At 35.1% G+C, this 17,298-nt stretch overlaps 2 protein-coding genes across 3 annotated transcripts; one reads left to right on the forward strand and one right to left on the reverse strand.

Annotated features, from left to right (window-relative positions):
- Window positions 1–931: 931 nt before the first annotated feature.
- Window positions 932–10,410, reverse strand: LOC101900091 (cuticle protein-like). 2 transcript variants are annotated; one of them, XM_005184549.3, is made up of 2 exons: window positions 10,312–10,410; window positions 932–1,258 (listed from the first exon to the last, which is right to left on the reverse strand). In XM_005184549.3, exons 1-2 carry the CDS (start codon window positions 10,408–10,410, stop codon window positions 932–934), a joined length of 426 nt encoding a protein of 141 aa, XP_005184606.1. The 2 variants fall into 2 exon arrangements, with proteins under 2 accessions (XP_005184606.1, XP_058980444.1); XM_059124461.1 differs by lacking the exon at window positions 932–1,258 and having other exon boundaries at window positions 10,009–10,410.
- A 6,010-nt stretch (window positions 10,411–16,420) lies between these two features.
- LOC101900557 (calphotin-like) lies at window positions 16,421–16,899 on the forward strand. The gene is made up of 2 exons (XM_005184552.3): window positions 16,421–16,432; window positions 16,504–16,899. Exons 1-2 carry the CDS (start codon window positions 16,421–16,423, stop codon window positions 16,891–16,893), a joined length of 402 nt encoding a protein of 133 aa, XP_005184609.1. The 3' UTR covers window positions 16,894–16,899.
- Window positions 16,900–17,298: the final 399 nt, after the last annotated feature.

The following is a 17,298-nucleotide window of genomic DNA, read 5'->3' on the forward strand; positions in this document are numbered from 1 at the left end:
AGCTATAGCTTCCATATATATTTTTCATCCGATTTGTTATATTTGTTACCCACAACAGTAATATGCACTCCGTAACAACGATATTCAGGGAAATATATCAAATACAGCTCAGAAATATCTTTGCCAAATTTTATCCAGATCGGTTCAGATTTGGATATAGCTCCCATATATATTTTTAACCGATTTTAAATTAATTGTGCACCAAATGGGCAATACAATTCCGAATTTAAAAGATACAAATGCTTCGGCATATTTATAGCGTATATGATTGAATTCTCCCATAAAAACTTTTAATTGTTAGGTGGAGCTCTACTAAATTAGCAAAGTGGTGTAGGGTATCATAAAGTCGGCCCCGCCCGACTTTAAGACTTTCTTTACTGTTTTTTTTTTGGAAAATGACCCTAAAAAGTTTGTTTTGAGAACCCACTCAATTTTGGTGTATTAATCTACAAACTAAATACCAAATATAAACCCCAGCTGATTATTTAAGGAGAGTTTGTCTAGAAAATTAAAAATGAACACTCGAGACCATAAACAAATATTCTATGTTCCAGAACTTGCCAGAATATATTCATTTTGTAAAAGAAAAATCGAATTTCGTACCAAAAATTTTATATTTTTGGAGGCCTCTATTTCAGAAACAATAGTCTCCGAATATATTGTGTACCACATATCCACTTTCTCCTACATGTTTCGGTTAAGTGGCGTATTGGATACATTCGGTGACTTAATAAGGCTATTCATCGAAAAGTCGTATTTATCTATTTATGTATATGAATGTCCCAACAGACCAAATATATCATTTTGCTATAATAATATAAAATTCCATAAATTCCATTTGATTTACATAAAAAAATACTTTTGCAAATTTGTTTTAATAATTTATGTATTTATTTCTATCACATCGCAGACAATTGGATTATTGGTTCGTTTACAACAAAACAGGAGCTGGAGCAGCAGCATAGGTCAAGGGTGCAGAGTAGGCGAATGGAGCAGCATAGGTAGCGGCATATTTGGCAATAACAGGGGCAGTGTAAGCGGCAGCTACTGGAGCGGCGAAAGTCTTGGCCACAAGGGGAGCAGCAAAAGTCTTGGCGACAACAGGGGCGGCAACGGGAGCAACAACTGGAGCGGTGGCAATACCATTGTAATTACGGGCAACGTATTGGCTACTGGTGGCTGTGACAAATGGAGCTGGAGCAGCAGCAACTACGGCGGCAGGAGCAGTGTATGCCAAAGGAGCACCAACCAAACCGGGCTTGGCAGCGGCACAGGCAATAACGGCGAAGAGGACTACGGCGAATTTGAACATTTTGTTTTAGTTAAATTGGTGAATGCAGCTATTCAAATAGGTGAAGAACTTTTGATACAAAAATCTAACTTGAGGTAGCTATTTATAGTAAGTTATATTGATCAGCTTATCAACTATAGTTAAACCGAGATGTATGTGTGCTGTGGTAACTGTTTTGTTGTCATATTTGGTTTACACTCTACTGACATAATTTAAATGCCCAACACGCACACATGTTGGCATGCGTGAATTTCGAATAACAAACGTGTATTAATACTGACGCGTTTGTTTGTGTTTTGATATTTTCAAAAACAAATTTAAATCCTTAATTTATCCGTTTGTGGTTTTTTTCTTCAAAAATACAGTTGTAAACAGACCAATGTTGCAATAAAAAGGGGTGTATTGGCTATTAGATGTCGTAACTGTAAAAATATTAAACAGTAAGGAAAGGTCAAAAGTAGGATGGAGCCAACTATATGCCACCATGCGTGTTTAGTTTGACAGAGGTATTTTTGGGGTCCATAAGTTATTTGGTAACAAATATGATTCTTGTGGAGTGCATATTACGCTTGTGAGGGACTTTAACCCCAAATCGGATAAAGCATATATATGGGAGCTATAGGTATGTATATCGGAACCGATTTTCACCTAATTTAATGTACTTGCTTCTACACTGAATTTGGTCGGATATGCCAACATTCAGTCCATTTCGGCTGATATTAGCCATTTGGTGCACAATAAACCTAATATTGGATAAAGACATGTGTGGGAGCTATATCCTTATATGAACTGATTTAGATAAAATTTGGAAACGTATTTTCGAGCAACATCTGATGCCTGGCACCAAATATCAGTCTTGTGGGTGCATATTACGCATGTGATGGACTTAAAACCCAAAATCAGATGAAACGTATATATGGGAGCTATAGCCATATCTGAACCGACTTTCACCAAATTTGATGTACTTTCTTCTAGACTGAATATTGCCGGATGTGCCGATACGCATAAATCGACTCAGAAAGTAACTATGGATCCATCTCGCTTCCTTCTCCATGTTACAAACTAATGCACAAAGACATATGGTGTAGGGTATAAAAAAATTGTGGTCCATACGAATCTCATTCTTGTGAAATGTTTTTATTAAGTGTTTAGAAGGACTTGCAAATATAATATACTGTTTATTCTATGGTGGATATTGTATTTATACCCTACAACACTATGTGTTAGGGGTATTATAAGTTTGATTGGGCCAACAATTATGTAACACCTCGAAATATTGATTTCCCACATAGGAAAGTATATATGGATCTTCCTATCCCGCCGAGCTGAGTCGATCTAGCTATGTATGTCCGACCGTTCGTCTGTCCGTCTGTCCATGTTAATTTGTAATCACTCTACAGGTCGCAATGATAGTCCGATCCTCACGAAATTGAAAATGGTGGTGGGGTTATGATCAGAATAGAACCCTATTTCTTTTGGAGATGATCGCATAATATTTAGGCAGAAGCCTTCCAATTTTGGTGGTCATGGGGTAATATTTAGTGGGTGAAATAGACCATAACATTTGTGTTAAATGCAAGTCATATTTTCCATTAAACCGCGAAAATTTTTAATCCCGACGAAATCACAAACAGATGAATAGGTCAATTCTGACCGTTACGTCGATGCCGATAGTAAATATATCGGATATATATAGCGAAATTTATACAATGTGTATATACAAAGGAAAGGGATGTTAGCTAGAATGCTTATATCCTAAGAATGGCTGGGCCGATTTTGACAAATTTTGTCAATTCAGAATGCCCTCTTGGCATAAAAATATAAAATCAAAAAAAAAAAATCGCGTAAAAAGATGTCAATAATGATGTTAATATTGATTTTGTGACCTTTTTTTATTATACCCTACAACACTATGTGTTGGGGGTATTATAAGTTTGATTGGGCCAGAATTTATGTAATACCTCGAAATTTTGGTTTCCCATATAGGAAAGTATATATGGATCTTCCTAGCTCGCCGAGCTGAGTCGATCTAGCTATGTATGTCCGTCCGTCCGTCTGTCCGTCTGTCCATGTTAATTTGTAATCACTCTACAGGTCGCAATTATGGCCCGATCTTCACGAAATTTAGAATGGCGGTGGGGTTAAGGTCAGAATAGAACCCTATTTCTTTTGAAGATGATCGCATAATATTTAGGGGTTGAAATGGACCAAATACTGAAAAAATGTCGGATTTTGCAGTAGCTATACAGGTCGCAATTATAGACCAATCGACGGAATTTCGCATGTGGCTAGAGTTTAGGGCGGGGAAGAAGCCTACCAATTTGGGTGGTCATCGGATAATATTTAGCGGGTAAAATAGACCATATCTTTTTTGTTGAAAAAATTCAAAATTTTTCATTAAACCGCGAATATTTTAAATCCCGGCGAAATCCAAAGCCATGACAAGGTTACTTCTGATCTTCACATTGATATTAAGATCCAACAAATCGGATATATAGAAAAATATTTGCGATATATATGTCTATCAAAGAAGATATGCTTGAAAGATCTCATATATGTCGAGAACGGCTGAACTGATTTCGACTGTTCTCATTAATTCAGAATGGCCTCTTGGCAGGAAAGAAAAAACTTCTAAAAAAATCGCATAAAAATGTCTCTCTAAAGATGAAAATATTGATTTTGTAAAATTTTCTCATATTTTTTCAATTTTGTCATATTTTTGGCATATTTTCATTTTGAATTAAACATTTGGTAATATTTGTACAGCTAACAAAACTAAGTAGTTAGGATATCAGGATATCATATACAGATCGCATTTATGGCCCGAACCTTACGAAATTTTGCATGGGGATAAGATGAGGGTCAGAATAGAAGCCTACTCTTTTTGGAGATGATCGCCATATATTTAGGGGTTGAAATGGACCAAAAACTGCAAAATTGTCAGCAGGTCGTAATTATCGCCCGGTCCTCACGCACATTTGAATGGGGGTTACCGGACATTGCAAAAGCCAAGCAGTTTTGGATGGCCATCCAAAAATATTCAATGTGTGAAGGAGTTTGCCTACTTTTGTAGACAAAATACGAAAATGTCCATTCCAGTGGCTTTTTGGAGAATTCACAAATACAGGAAAGACGCACTTCTGACTATTTCGTTAACGCTGATATCGTTGAAGAATATAGTCAAATGTCTGTATCTCATATAGATGCGTTTCAGTCAAAAAAAAAAAATAATAAATGTTAATTTTTTCCCACTTCTGAGAGATTATAGGTCTTTGGGAAATATTGGTTCCAGATCTAGGAAGACCATTTACCAATAAATTGGAAATGAGGAAATTAGTGTAAGTTGCTATTATTCGAAAATTAGAGAACGAAACCTGATATTTTTCTTATATTATTTGCCACTATATCTTGTGGAATTCTTTCGAGTATCTTGCCTATATAAAATGTATCATTTATTATAGTGTTGTAGGGTATTCAACGGTCGGCCCCGCTCGACTGTAGCCTTTGCTTACTTGTTTTTTCATATTTTTATCGCATGCGATGTTTTCAATTTGACTTATAATATTGAAGTATACATTTTGTAATATTTTTTCACCTTTCAACACAGGTTAGGGTTATTATATACATATTGCAATTATCGTCCGATACTTACGAAAATTTTCACTAGGCTAGGGTTAGGTTTAGAAGGGCTTGTTTTCAAAGATGTCCGCAATTTATTTAGGTGTTGAAATGGACCAACAACTAAAAATGTTCCTGATTTTGCAAAGGTCACAAATAGAAACCAAATGACACGAAATCTTGCCTGAAGTTAGAGTTTAGGACCAGTTTATGGGCCACTATTTTTGTAGTTACCTTTTGCATTTGGAGATGATTGGAAAATATTTAGGGGATCAAATGAACCAAAAACAAAAAATTTTCCTGATCATATAATTGAAATCAATCGACACGGAACTTTGCCTAAGAAGAGAGTTAAGGACAGGAAAGAAGTCTAGCATTTTCGATGATCATTGGATTATATTTAGCTGTAAGTGACAGCACAACGGAGTAAATATAGTAAAGTAATAACTTAAATATTGGGCAAATGTCCCTGTCAAAGTGCTATGGTCAGAGCTCTATAACTCAATTTTAAAAGCGAAATCTTCCAAAATGGATTTGGAGATAAGGGGACTTCTACCATATTGTAGTGTTGTAGGGTATCACATGGTCGGCCCTGCACGACTATAGCCTTTGCTTACTTGTTTTTAAATTGAAGTTAGGGCGACAAGACTTTTGAGAAATAGATTACACATTCCAGAAAAAAAATTACAAAAATAGTGACACATTACCCACATTTCTATAAAGCTAAATTCTGGTGGAGAGTTATTGCAACTTACTTCTAAAAAATCCATAAAGTCCATATTCGTTCGATGCATTTTCTGGTTTTTTTTTCAAACGTTTTTGATCCTACAATCAAGAAATTTCTAATATATATTTAATTACATTTTTATCAACCTGCTTCCGGTCTGCTTTAAAGTAATTTCTACAAACGGACAGACGGACGGATATGGTTATACTGATAACTCGTCACACAATTTTAAGTAGGAATTCTAAAACCTTAATGAGACGCTTCTTGTTTAAATTCTACAACATAACAAATTGATTTTAATTTACATTGAAAATCACGTTTTTCATTTTTAAATACTTAATCTATATATATAAATGAAAGTTGTGTTAGTTACTACGCTTATAACTTAAGAACCGCTGAACTGATTTTAATGATTCATACAAATTCGGAATTGTCTCTTATCTGAAAAGGATAATATCGAAAAAAATCGCGTAAAAATGTTATATGTTAATATTTTCATTTTGACTTTTGAAATGTACAATAGTAATGTTTTATTTTGCATGATTTTTTTCCATTTTGACATACTTTTTTCTAATGTACATTTGTAGTGTTTTTTATATTTTACTAGCTGGCCCGGTCCGCGTTGCCGGCCCCTACTTTTAGTTTTTAATGCATATTTTTTAAGGCATTATAGAACACTGATCTGAATGATTTCAAAATAGTCCATGATAATTGGTCTTTTACACCCATTACCTTAAGATAGGAATTAATTTATTTTTGTCATTTAAATTGTGTGTTGGAAAACCCATAAAGTCCATATTTTTCTTCATAGTATAATTCAATAACGATCCAAAAAATAATATTCGTGATTTTTTCATGTTTCTGCCTCAATTTGATATTTCGGAGATCAAAGCATGTAGACGTACATCCCATATCTACGTTCCCAGCCAATATTCTCTTGAGAGTTAAAAATTCAATAGTATACCAAATTTTTTTTCTGACCAAACATTGGTTAGGAAGGTGGATTTGCGGGTACACTAATGTGGGAACTATACTCAAATAAATGCCTATGTGGACAATTATCTGTAAGACGATTCTCTATCCCAGTTTTTTTAGCCAAATCAATTGATGAATGTGATCAAGACCAAGATGGACTCTACTCCAAAAGTCAAAATATTATGAGAAGAGGTTTTTTACACCCGTAGAAACAAAGATGCCAAATAAAGGCCTGAAAAATGAAAGAAAAATGTCGAAAACCCCGAATATAGCTTAAATTATATAATGGTTATACCAAAACGTGATCATTTTTTGCGAGGATGGTTTCTTCTCAAATTACCAACTTTTGCTAAAATGCGTATGAGTAAAATATGGTTAAAATGTAAACTATACTTGAAAAAGGAGTGTACCCTTATCCGGGGGTCATATATCGTGACCTGCAAAAGCGATTTAAGATATCTTGAAAGTTTTTTTTTTTCCTAAATGTCCAATTCGCTCTACCATTTTGCACCCTTTATATTCAGTATTTCACTGATTGCAATTCCAATGAATTGCATTTTGAGTTCTCATTGGGCGGATTATTGTAATATGAAAGAAATAGGTCCACATATAAGGGTTATACCAAAGCATGGTCCTATTCTTATAATTATTTGAAAAAATGTGTTGTTCTTCTTAAAATCTCAAATTACCAACATTTGATATACATCTGATATATATTTTGAACAACTGATTATTCATGAAACCCCTAGGAAAAATTTAAAACTCTATGGTAACTTTTGCGAAGTATAGAGCAAAATATTTGAGGCCCTTTGTGTTTGGTTAAACTATATAAAATGGACCCTAAAAACGTTTGATCCCCCCTTTTTGGGATTGTTATGTACCAACCAAACTGACTACTGATGATAGCGCATAGTCACCGTATAACGTTTCATGGGAGTTAAGGTTACTTTTAAGGTTTCGGAAGAATTTTCCGAGGAAATGTATCCTTTTCTTTCCAAATTTTCAATTTGCTCCACTATTTCATTTGACTGACTTCCATGCAACCCGCCATCAATTTCAGTTCTCAAGAAATCAAGTCAATTAAATAAATTGGTATTAATATTCGAATTAAAAAAAAATATAAAAAAAAACACTACAAATGTACATTAGAAAAAAGTAAGTCAAAATGGAAAAAAAATCATGCAAAATAAAACATTACTATTGTACATTTCAAAAGTCAAAATGAAAATGTTAATATATCACATTTTTACGCGATTTTTTTTGAATATTATCCTTTTCGGAAAAGAGACAATTCCGAATTTGTATGAATCGTTAAAATCGGATCAGCGGATCTTGAGTTATAAGCGTAGTAACTAACACAACTTACATTTATATATATAGATTTTTGAATTCGAATATTAATGACTTGATTTCTTGAGAACTGAAATTGATGGCGGGTTACATGGAAGTGTAGTACCGAATTATGTGGTGGCGAAACGGAATAGATGATACCGAAATAATTTAATGCGGTCACACCAAAGTTAAAAGATAATTACGTTTTCAAAATCGCTAAAAAAAATCACGGAAAAAGATATCTCATTGCAACAATTCTCAAAACGGGAAAATATCGAAAAAAAATTTCCAATGGAATTGAATTTTAAAATAAAAGTACATTCTATTGACGAACTTTGTAAGGATCTTTAAACAGTTGCTGTAAAAAATCAGCGAACAAGTTGAAGATTTTTTCTATTTGTTATTCTTCTTTTGTCGATTTTTTCAATTTGTAATACCATATTGAATTCAGTGGATTTTTTGTAAACAAAATAAAGAATTATTTTTCACTATATAAAATTTTTCACCAACAAAATGAAATAAGTGCGAAATACGATGGTAACTAACATCTACCTTTCAACTCCAGGGCCTACATCGTGCTTCAGCTGGAAGATGCGCAGACATTTAAACAAACAAAAATGACCGAAAAATACTAATGGGGCTTATATCAAAGCGTGGCCCTACTTCTTTCATGTGACAATAATCCGTCCAATGAGAGCTCAAAATGCAAAAAATTTTGGGAGTATAATCAGTAAAATACCAAATATAAATAGAGCAAATGGGACTTTTAGTAAGAAAAAGATTTCTATCCTTCCAAAAATTCTTCCTGAACATTTAAGATACCTTAAATCGCTTTTGCAGGTCATGATATCGATCATAAATAACCATCGTATGATTTAAGCCATTTTTGGAGTCTTCGCCACTTTCTTCTATTTTTGGCCCTTATTTGGCATCTTTGTTTCTAAGGGGGTAGAGAACCTCTTCGCATAAAATTTTCGGAGTAGGGCCCATATTGGTCTTGACCACTAAAAAATTGTATTTATGCTACCCTGGGGTAAGGAACCATCGTACAGATAATTGCCACATAGAAATTTATTCATGTAAAGTCTCCACATTGGAGTATCCCCAAGTCCACTTTCACATCTAATGTGTGGTCAGAAAAGAAAAATTTGTATTCTATTGAATTTGTAACCCCCAAGAGAATATTGGTTGGGAACGTAAATTTGGGATATACATCTATATGAAAAAAAATTGTAAAAGCATGAACAAATTACAAATATAAGAAAGTAGCACGGGACCGAATATTTGTTGAATCGTCATTGAATTATACTATGATGAAAAATATGGACTTTATGGGGACTCCAATTTACAATTTAAATGACAAATAAAATTAGTTTCCATATTACGGTAATGGGTGTAAAATAGTAATTATATTTGACTATTCTGAAATTAGTCCGACCTCAATTATGAGGTGGATAAACCTATTTTTACTTATTTAAATCACGTGATTTTTTTTCAGTTTGACATGCTATGTTGTTCTGCTATATTTTCGATTTGGCCTCTATTTGTCATCTTGGATTATAAGGGGTAAAGAAAGTTTTCAATGTAGGTCGATGTTTCGCAATTTACCATATTTCAAAGGATTTGGCTAAAAATGTATATTTGGGGGGTGAAAATCTTACATAAAAATTTCAACATATCTACAAATTTTAGAATTTTCTCCATGTAATAGTACCCCCTCAAGTCCACCTTTTGGCGGACAAACAGGCCGACATGGTTAGGGGGACTTATGAGGACTAAGGTGAGGTTTAAAAAAGTAATTAACTTTGGATATTCTTAAATCAATTAGCCCTCAATTATGAGATGTACAAAGTACAGTAAATTCCAAATTACTGCTCATTTGACTAAACATTAAAAACTAATCGACCAGTACGTGAACATTTATAACATTCATATCTTTGAATAATTATGCTTTGACAAATATGTATAATAGACAAAAACTACGGGCCGGCAACGCGGACCGGGCCAGCTAGTAATTTATATATTTATTTCTATCACATCGATACCAATAGGATTTTTTGTTTGTTTACAGCAAAACGGGAGCTGGGGCAGCATAGGTCAAGGGTGCAGAGTAGGTGAATGGAGCAGCATAGGTGGCAGCGTATTTGGCAACAACTGGGGCAGAGTAAGTAGCGGCAACAGGAGCAGTGTAAGCGGCGGCTACTGGAGCAGCGAAAGTCTTAGCAACAAGAGGAGCAGCAAAAGTCTTGGCTACAACAGGAGCGGCAACGGGAGCAACAACTGGAGCGGTGGCAATGCCATTGTAGTTACGGGCTACATATTGGCTACTGGCGGCGGTGACAAATGGAGCTGGGGCAGCAGCAACAACAGCAGCAGGAGCGGTGTAAGCCAAAGAAGCACCAACCAAACCAGGCTTAGCAGCGGCACAGGCAATAATAGCGAAAAGGACAACGGCAAATTTGAACATGTTGATTGAGTTTAATCGATAAATGTGATTACTCCGATAAGTAAAAAAAGTTTGATACACAAGATGGGAAATAGTAAAGTATTTATAGCATGAATGATTATTTAGTTAAACAATCTTCATAAATACCTACACATAATTGGTTGTACGTGAGAGAAATAATAGTTGAACGTGTTTGTTAATTCCGAACAGCATTTATTTTTCGATATATTAGCTTATGTCGTTATACCTGTGTGTGTGTATATCAAATTGCTATAGGTGATGCCGCATGGTTTTTTCTACCTTCAGACTTATTTATGGATATTTGATATGGTGATACAATAGGTCCTTTTTTAAAGAAATCGGCTTGAAGACATTTGACATACATCTAGCGGTGTCCGTCTGTCCATTTGTATGTCTTGTGGGCAATTTAACTTTCGAAGAAACTATCCAATATTGACCAAACTTGTTATTTCGTAATGATATTATCATACTTAGATCGGGTTAGCAGATGGGAAGACCCACTCTTTCTGTTACCTCCCCCACAAAAGGTCATCATTTTTAAAGAAAATAATTTAGCTCATAAAAATAGACAGCATCATCAATTTTTTTCAACGGGAAATAACACGAGGCTCCTATTATTATTTTTATCAGTAAAATGCCAGGTGTGAGAATGTACGAAATATTCATGAAATAATTTTCAAATGAAACGGTCTATCAATTAAAATAAATAAAATAATAATTTTATGTTTTTAAACAACATTTTTAATACCCTTATTACCCTTATTTCAAAGAAGTAATCAAAGGCTATAGACGTGTGGGGCCGATCATATGATACCCTACAACTCTACAATATGTTGAAAGCCCCCTTATAAACAAATCCATTTGGAAGATTTCGTTCTTGAAATTATGTCATAGAGCACTGGCCAAATGTTGCCCATAGGTTTTTGACCGGGGAAATTTGCCCAATATTTACTAACTCCGTTGTGATGTTAGGTATTCAAAACAATTTACAGATAAATGCAATGGTCAGCCAAAATGCTAGACTTCTTCCCTCTCCTTAACTCTCTTCTTATGCGAAATTGTATGTCGATTGGTTTTCAATTGTGACCTGTAAGGTAGGTAGTTCTTTTGTCCATTTGAAGTCCTTAATGCACATATTCAAAAAGAATTTAATTCTGACCCTAACCCTATCCCCTTGCACAATTTCGTAAGGATCGGAGATAATTGCGACCTGTATATAATACCCTCAACACATAGTGTTGCAGGGTGTAGAAAAACTTCAGGAAATGTAAATTCAGAATTGGAATTCAAAATCACACGCGATAAAAAATATGACTAACATTTAAAAAATATTACAAAAAAATATTTACGTTTTAGTGTCAAATTTTTAAGCCATTTTGCTAGATTTTATCCTTTTCTGACAAGAGACCAGCCAGAATTGATGAGAATTGTGAAAATCAGTCCAGCGGTTCTTGACTTATAAGCCGAATAACTAAGATCGATTTCTTTTATTTCGTAATTTTCGTATTTTTTTACATAAAAGTTATGATTTATTTTACCCGCTAAATATTGTCCGATGGCCGTCCAAATTGGCAGGCTTCTGCCCAGCTCAGCCTTGAACTCTAACTCCATGCAAAATTGTGGCCAGAGCAACAGCAAATTCAGGTTATTTGTCTGTTTTTGGCAAATTTCAACCATTAAGTATTTTGCGATCATCTCCAAAAAGCTATGGGCTTCAGTTCTGACCCTAACCCCACCTCCATTTTTAAGTTCGTGAGGATCGGGCAATAAATGCGACCTGTAGCGTGATTACAAATTAACATGGACAGACGGGCATACATTGCTAGATCGACTCAGCTCGGCGAGATATGATGATCCATATATAGTTTCCTATGCCGAGGACCAATCTTTCGAGGTGTTACATAATTTTTGGTCCGATCAAAATTATAATAACCCCAATGCATAATGTTGTAGGGTATAAAAATGTACATATATATTAACCAGTAAAGAAAGTCTTAAAGTCGGGCGGGGCCGACTTTATGATACCCTACACCACTTTGCTAATTAAGTAGAGCTCCACATAACAATTAAAAGTTTTTATGGGAGAATTCAATCTTACACGCTATGATTATAATTATAATTTAACGTTCAAAGGACTAAATATGCCGAAGCATTGGTATCTTTTAAATTCGGAATTGTATTGCCCATTTGGTGCACAATTAATTTGAAATCGGATAAAGATATATATGGGAGCTATATCTGAATCTGAACCGATCTCGATAAAATTTGGCAAAGATATTTCTGAGCTGTATTTGATATATTTCCCTGAATATCGTTGTTACGGAGTGCATATTACGGTTGTGGGTAACAAATATAACAAATCGGATGAATAATATATATGGAAGCTATAGCTATATCTGAACCGATCTTCACCAAATTTGACATGCTAGCTTCTAGACTCAATTCGGTCGTAAGTGCCAAATTTCATTCAATTTGGCCAAATATTAGACGTTTGGTGCACAATCAAAGGTAAATCGGACGAAATTATATATGAGAGCTATATCCAAATCTGAACCGATCTCGATAAAATTTAGCAAATGTATTTCTGAGCTGTATTTGATATATTTCCCCAAATATTGTTGTTGCATAGTGCATATTACGGCGACCGTGGACAAAAATAATAATAAATCGGATGAACAATATATATGGGAGCTATAGCTATATCTGAACCGATTTCGATCAAATTTGGCATACATATTTTCAGGCCTAATTTGGGTGTATATGCAAAATTCCATACAATTCGGGCTGATATTACACGTTTGGTATTGTGCACCAAACGTGTAATATCAGCCCGAATCGGACGAAGATATACAAGGGCAAATCGGACGAAGATATATATGGGAGCTATATCAAAATTTTGACCGATTATCCAATTTCAATAGGGTTCGTCCTTGGGCCAAACAAAAGATCTTTGCAAAATTTCATCTGGATCGGACAACAAATGCTACCTGTACTTTGTTTACAAAAATACATGGACAGACGGACGGACGGACATGCATAAATCGACTCAGAATGTGATTCTATGCAGATCATCAAAAGGAACTATGGGTCTATCTCGTTTCCTTCTGCCTGTTACAAACAAATGCACAAAGACATAATACCCTGACCACCTTGTGGTGTAGGGTATAAAAAACAAGTAAGCAAATGCTATAGTCGTGCGGGACCGACCATGTGATACCCTACAACACTACAATATGTTTGAAGTCCCCTTACATTGAAATCGATTTTGGAAAATTTGGTGTTTGAAATAATGTCATAATAATAGCCCCGCCCTGAGGTTGCCCTTAGTTTTTTGACCCTGAGAATTTGGCCAATATTTGCGCACTCTGTAGTGTTGTTAATCCTTCAAAACAATTTCAGCTAAATATAATTCAATGGTCATCCAAAATGCTAGACTTCTTCCTTGTGCTTAACTCACTTCCGATGCGAAATTCCGTGTCGATTAGTTTTCAATTTTGGCCCATAGAGCGACTACAAAATTAGAAAAAAATAATTTTTTAAAAATTTTTGTAAAAATTTAGAGAATTTACAATTCAAAATTTTAAGTCAAATCGAAAAAATCGCATGCGATAACAAATATGACAAAAATTGAAAAAAAAATCTACAAATGATGTTCACTTTTTTATTGGCATATTTTTCCGCGATTTTCTTAGATTTTATCGTTTTGTGGCAAGAGACCATTTCGAATTGATGAGAATTTTTAGCGGTTCTTGATTTTTTAGCAGAATAAATAAGATCAATTCTTTTGTATATATATTGTATCTATTCTGCTATATATCCGATTTCTTGGCTCTTTGCTGATCAATGTTATTTGGCTGAGATTGAAAATATTCGCGGTTTAGTGGACATTTTCTTATTTTCTTACATAAAAGTTAGGCTCTATTTTACCCACTAATTGTTGTCCAAATTGGTATTTTTCTGCCCACTCCTAAACTCTAGCTCCATGTAAATTTTCGCGTCGATTGGTTCATATTAGTGGCCTATAGAGCAATAGAGGGGTTGGTCCATTTCAACCCCTAAATATAGTGCAATCATCTCCAAAATCCATAGGGTTCTATTCTGACCATAACCCCACCTCTATTTTCAATTTCGGGAGGATCGGCTCATAATTGCGACCTGTAGCTTGATTTCAAATTAACATGGACAGACGGACAGACGGACGGACGGACGGACGGACGGACGGACGGACATACATAGCTAGAACGACTCAGCTCGGCGAGATAGGAAGATCCATATATACTTTCCTATGTGGGAAACCTATATTTCGAGGTGTTACATAATTGTTGGCCCAATCAAACTTATAATACCCCCAACACATAGTGTTGTAGGGTATAAAAACAATTAAAACAACATTTCTTTATTGTAATTAAAATTAAAGTATATTGAAATCCGTTTAATACGCTAGCAATAAAATATACAGTAATTCGGAAACCTTGCTGGAAGTGATCTATTCAACAAAACTGATAAACGTTTCACACAGTCCACTTCGATGATTATTTGAAAATTGGGGTAGGTTCGTGACGACGCTCGGAAATTGTGTGAGTTAAATTAATTGAGGAATGCAGTTCACTATTTATTTGATATTTTCTCAATGGGGAAAAGTAATTCGCGCAAATGTTCTCTATTGAGAGGCATGAGCGACATAGTTTGCAGGATATTTATTTGATCATATATTTAAAATTCTAAGTCGATTTAACGATGTCCGTCTGTCTGTCTGTCTGTTGAAATCACGATACAGCCCACATTATTTGATGTAGAGCGCCAAAATTTAGCAGAGCAATTTATATTGTGTCCAGGATGGCTGGAATTGAAAATGAGATATATCGGCCCACGTTCTGGTATAGTCCCCATATAACGGTACCTCCCTATATTCGGTATTTTGATGGTTATTGCCACATTTTTTCACGGATTTGTCTGAATATTGGTATTTGTAAGTCATAACAGGTCCCTGTACGTGTACGGCAAAACATTGCCTGTATGGGTCCACGATTTGGTATAGCCCCCATATAACGGTACCTCCCGATATTCGGTATTTTGATTATTTTTGCCACATTTTTTCACGGATTTGTCTAAAAATTGGTATTTGTAGGTTATAATGGGTTCCAGCTCCGGTAGCGAAACATTGCCTGTATGGGTCCACGTTTTGGTATAGTCCCCATATAACGGTACCTCCCAATAATCGGTATTTTAATGATTTTTGACACATTTTTTCACGAATTTCTATGAAAATTGGTAGTTGTAGATCATAATGGGTCCCAGTTCGTGTGGCGAGTCATTGTAATTATAGGTCCACGTTTTGGTATAGCTGCCATATAACGGTACCTCCCGATATTTGGTAATTTAATGATTTTTGCCACATTTTGTCTGAAAATTAGTATATATAGGTCATAATGGGTTCTAGCTCCGTTGGCGAAACATTGCATGTGTAGGTACACGATTTGGTATAGCCCCCATATAATGGTATCTCCCGATATTCGGCATTTTAATGGTTTTTGCCACGTTTCTTCTAATGTTTCCTTTACCCCAAGGTTGAGGGTATTAAAAGTTTGGCCCGTCCGAACTTAATTTTTTTAATTGTTTTTTTCTTTGTCATTTCTTTTCTTTTTTATTGTAGAAGTTTGCATTTTTCAGTTGCAGTCCTTATAGAACAAATACATAGACAATAAAATAGACAGTCTCCTATAAAACAGTTAGAGGTTTTCTCTTGGTCCGATTACTCTATGGGTAATAATAGTACATTTTAAATCCTATGTTTATATTCAAGACCACTTTAATGTGCCATGAATTTTAATTAGAGCAAACAATGTTTATGTTAGTCGCATACAATTCTCCAGCTGACAAGCACTGTGATGTTATTCAATGACAGTGGGCGATGGATGGATATATAAAACCGAATTCATTCTAAATTCAATATCAGTTGTTCTCTTTTAATCGGAGTAATCACATTTCAAATCTAACTAAAAAAAACAAAATGTTCAAATTCGTAAGTAAGCTAATTCAAAAATTTGTGTAAGGTACTAAGAGTTAAACTTGTTTGTCTTTGCAATACTCTAGGCCGTTGTCATTTTCGCTGTTATCGCTTGTGCTGCTGCCAAGCCCGGATTAGTTGCTCCTTTAGCTTACACCGCTCCCGCTGCTGTTGTTGCCGCTGCCCCAGCTCCATTTGTCACTGCCACCAGTAGCCAATACGTTGCCCGTAACTACAATGGCATTGCTACCGCTCCAGTTGTTGCCCCTGTTGCCGCCCCTGTTGTAGCGAAGACCTTTGCTGCTCCTCTTGTTGCCAAGACTTTCGCCGCTCCAGTAGCCACCGCTTACACTGCTCCTGTTGCTGCTGCTTACTCCGCCCCCGTTGTTGCCAAATACGCTGCCACCTATGCTGCTCCTTTTGCATACTCCGCCCCCTTGACCTATGCTGCTGTTCCAGCTCCAGTTTTGTTGTAAAAACTGTTTCCGATAAGTCACGATATTAACGAAATGAAAAATAAAGTATTATAATAATTTAAACATTAACATTGAGTTTTTTGCATTTAAAATCAGTAATCATAAACGTCAGGAGTTCGTATACAAAAAAATATATTTTAGGGTTAAGCAGTGCTTTATTATGCTTATGTTTATGCAAAAATCTCCCACCAGGCATAATTTTAGAATGATGGCGTACGGGACTATAATATTCCTCATTTAATTTCACTTTAAGTTACAAATGATAAGAAATATTTATTTTCCCTGAATATAAAAAAAAAAATAAATTAAAAATATATTCCCATAAAAATTCTCAAAAAAGTCTAGCTTAAAATTTCAGATTAGTTCCAACAGTACGTGTTTGGTCTTTTTATACCCTCCACCTTG

Source organism: Musca domestica, unplaced genomic scaffold (assembly GCF_030504385.1).
Source record: "Musca domestica strain aabys unplaced genomic scaffold, Musca_domestica.polishedcontigs.V.1.1 29, whole genome shotgun sequence".
Lineage (NCBI taxonomy): Eukaryota > Metazoa > Arthropoda > Insecta > Diptera > Muscidae > Musca > Musca domestica.

Coding starts and splice junctions, on each gene's coding strand:
- LOC101900091 (XM_005184549.3), bottom strand. CDS start 10,410: ATGTTCAAATTTGCCGTTGTCCTTTTCGCTATTATTGCCTGTGCCGCT. Junction 1,259..10,311: donor CTTACACCGCTCCTGCTGCT/GTTGTTGCTGCT, acceptor GCCGCTGCCAAG/CCCGGTTTGGTTGGTGCTCC.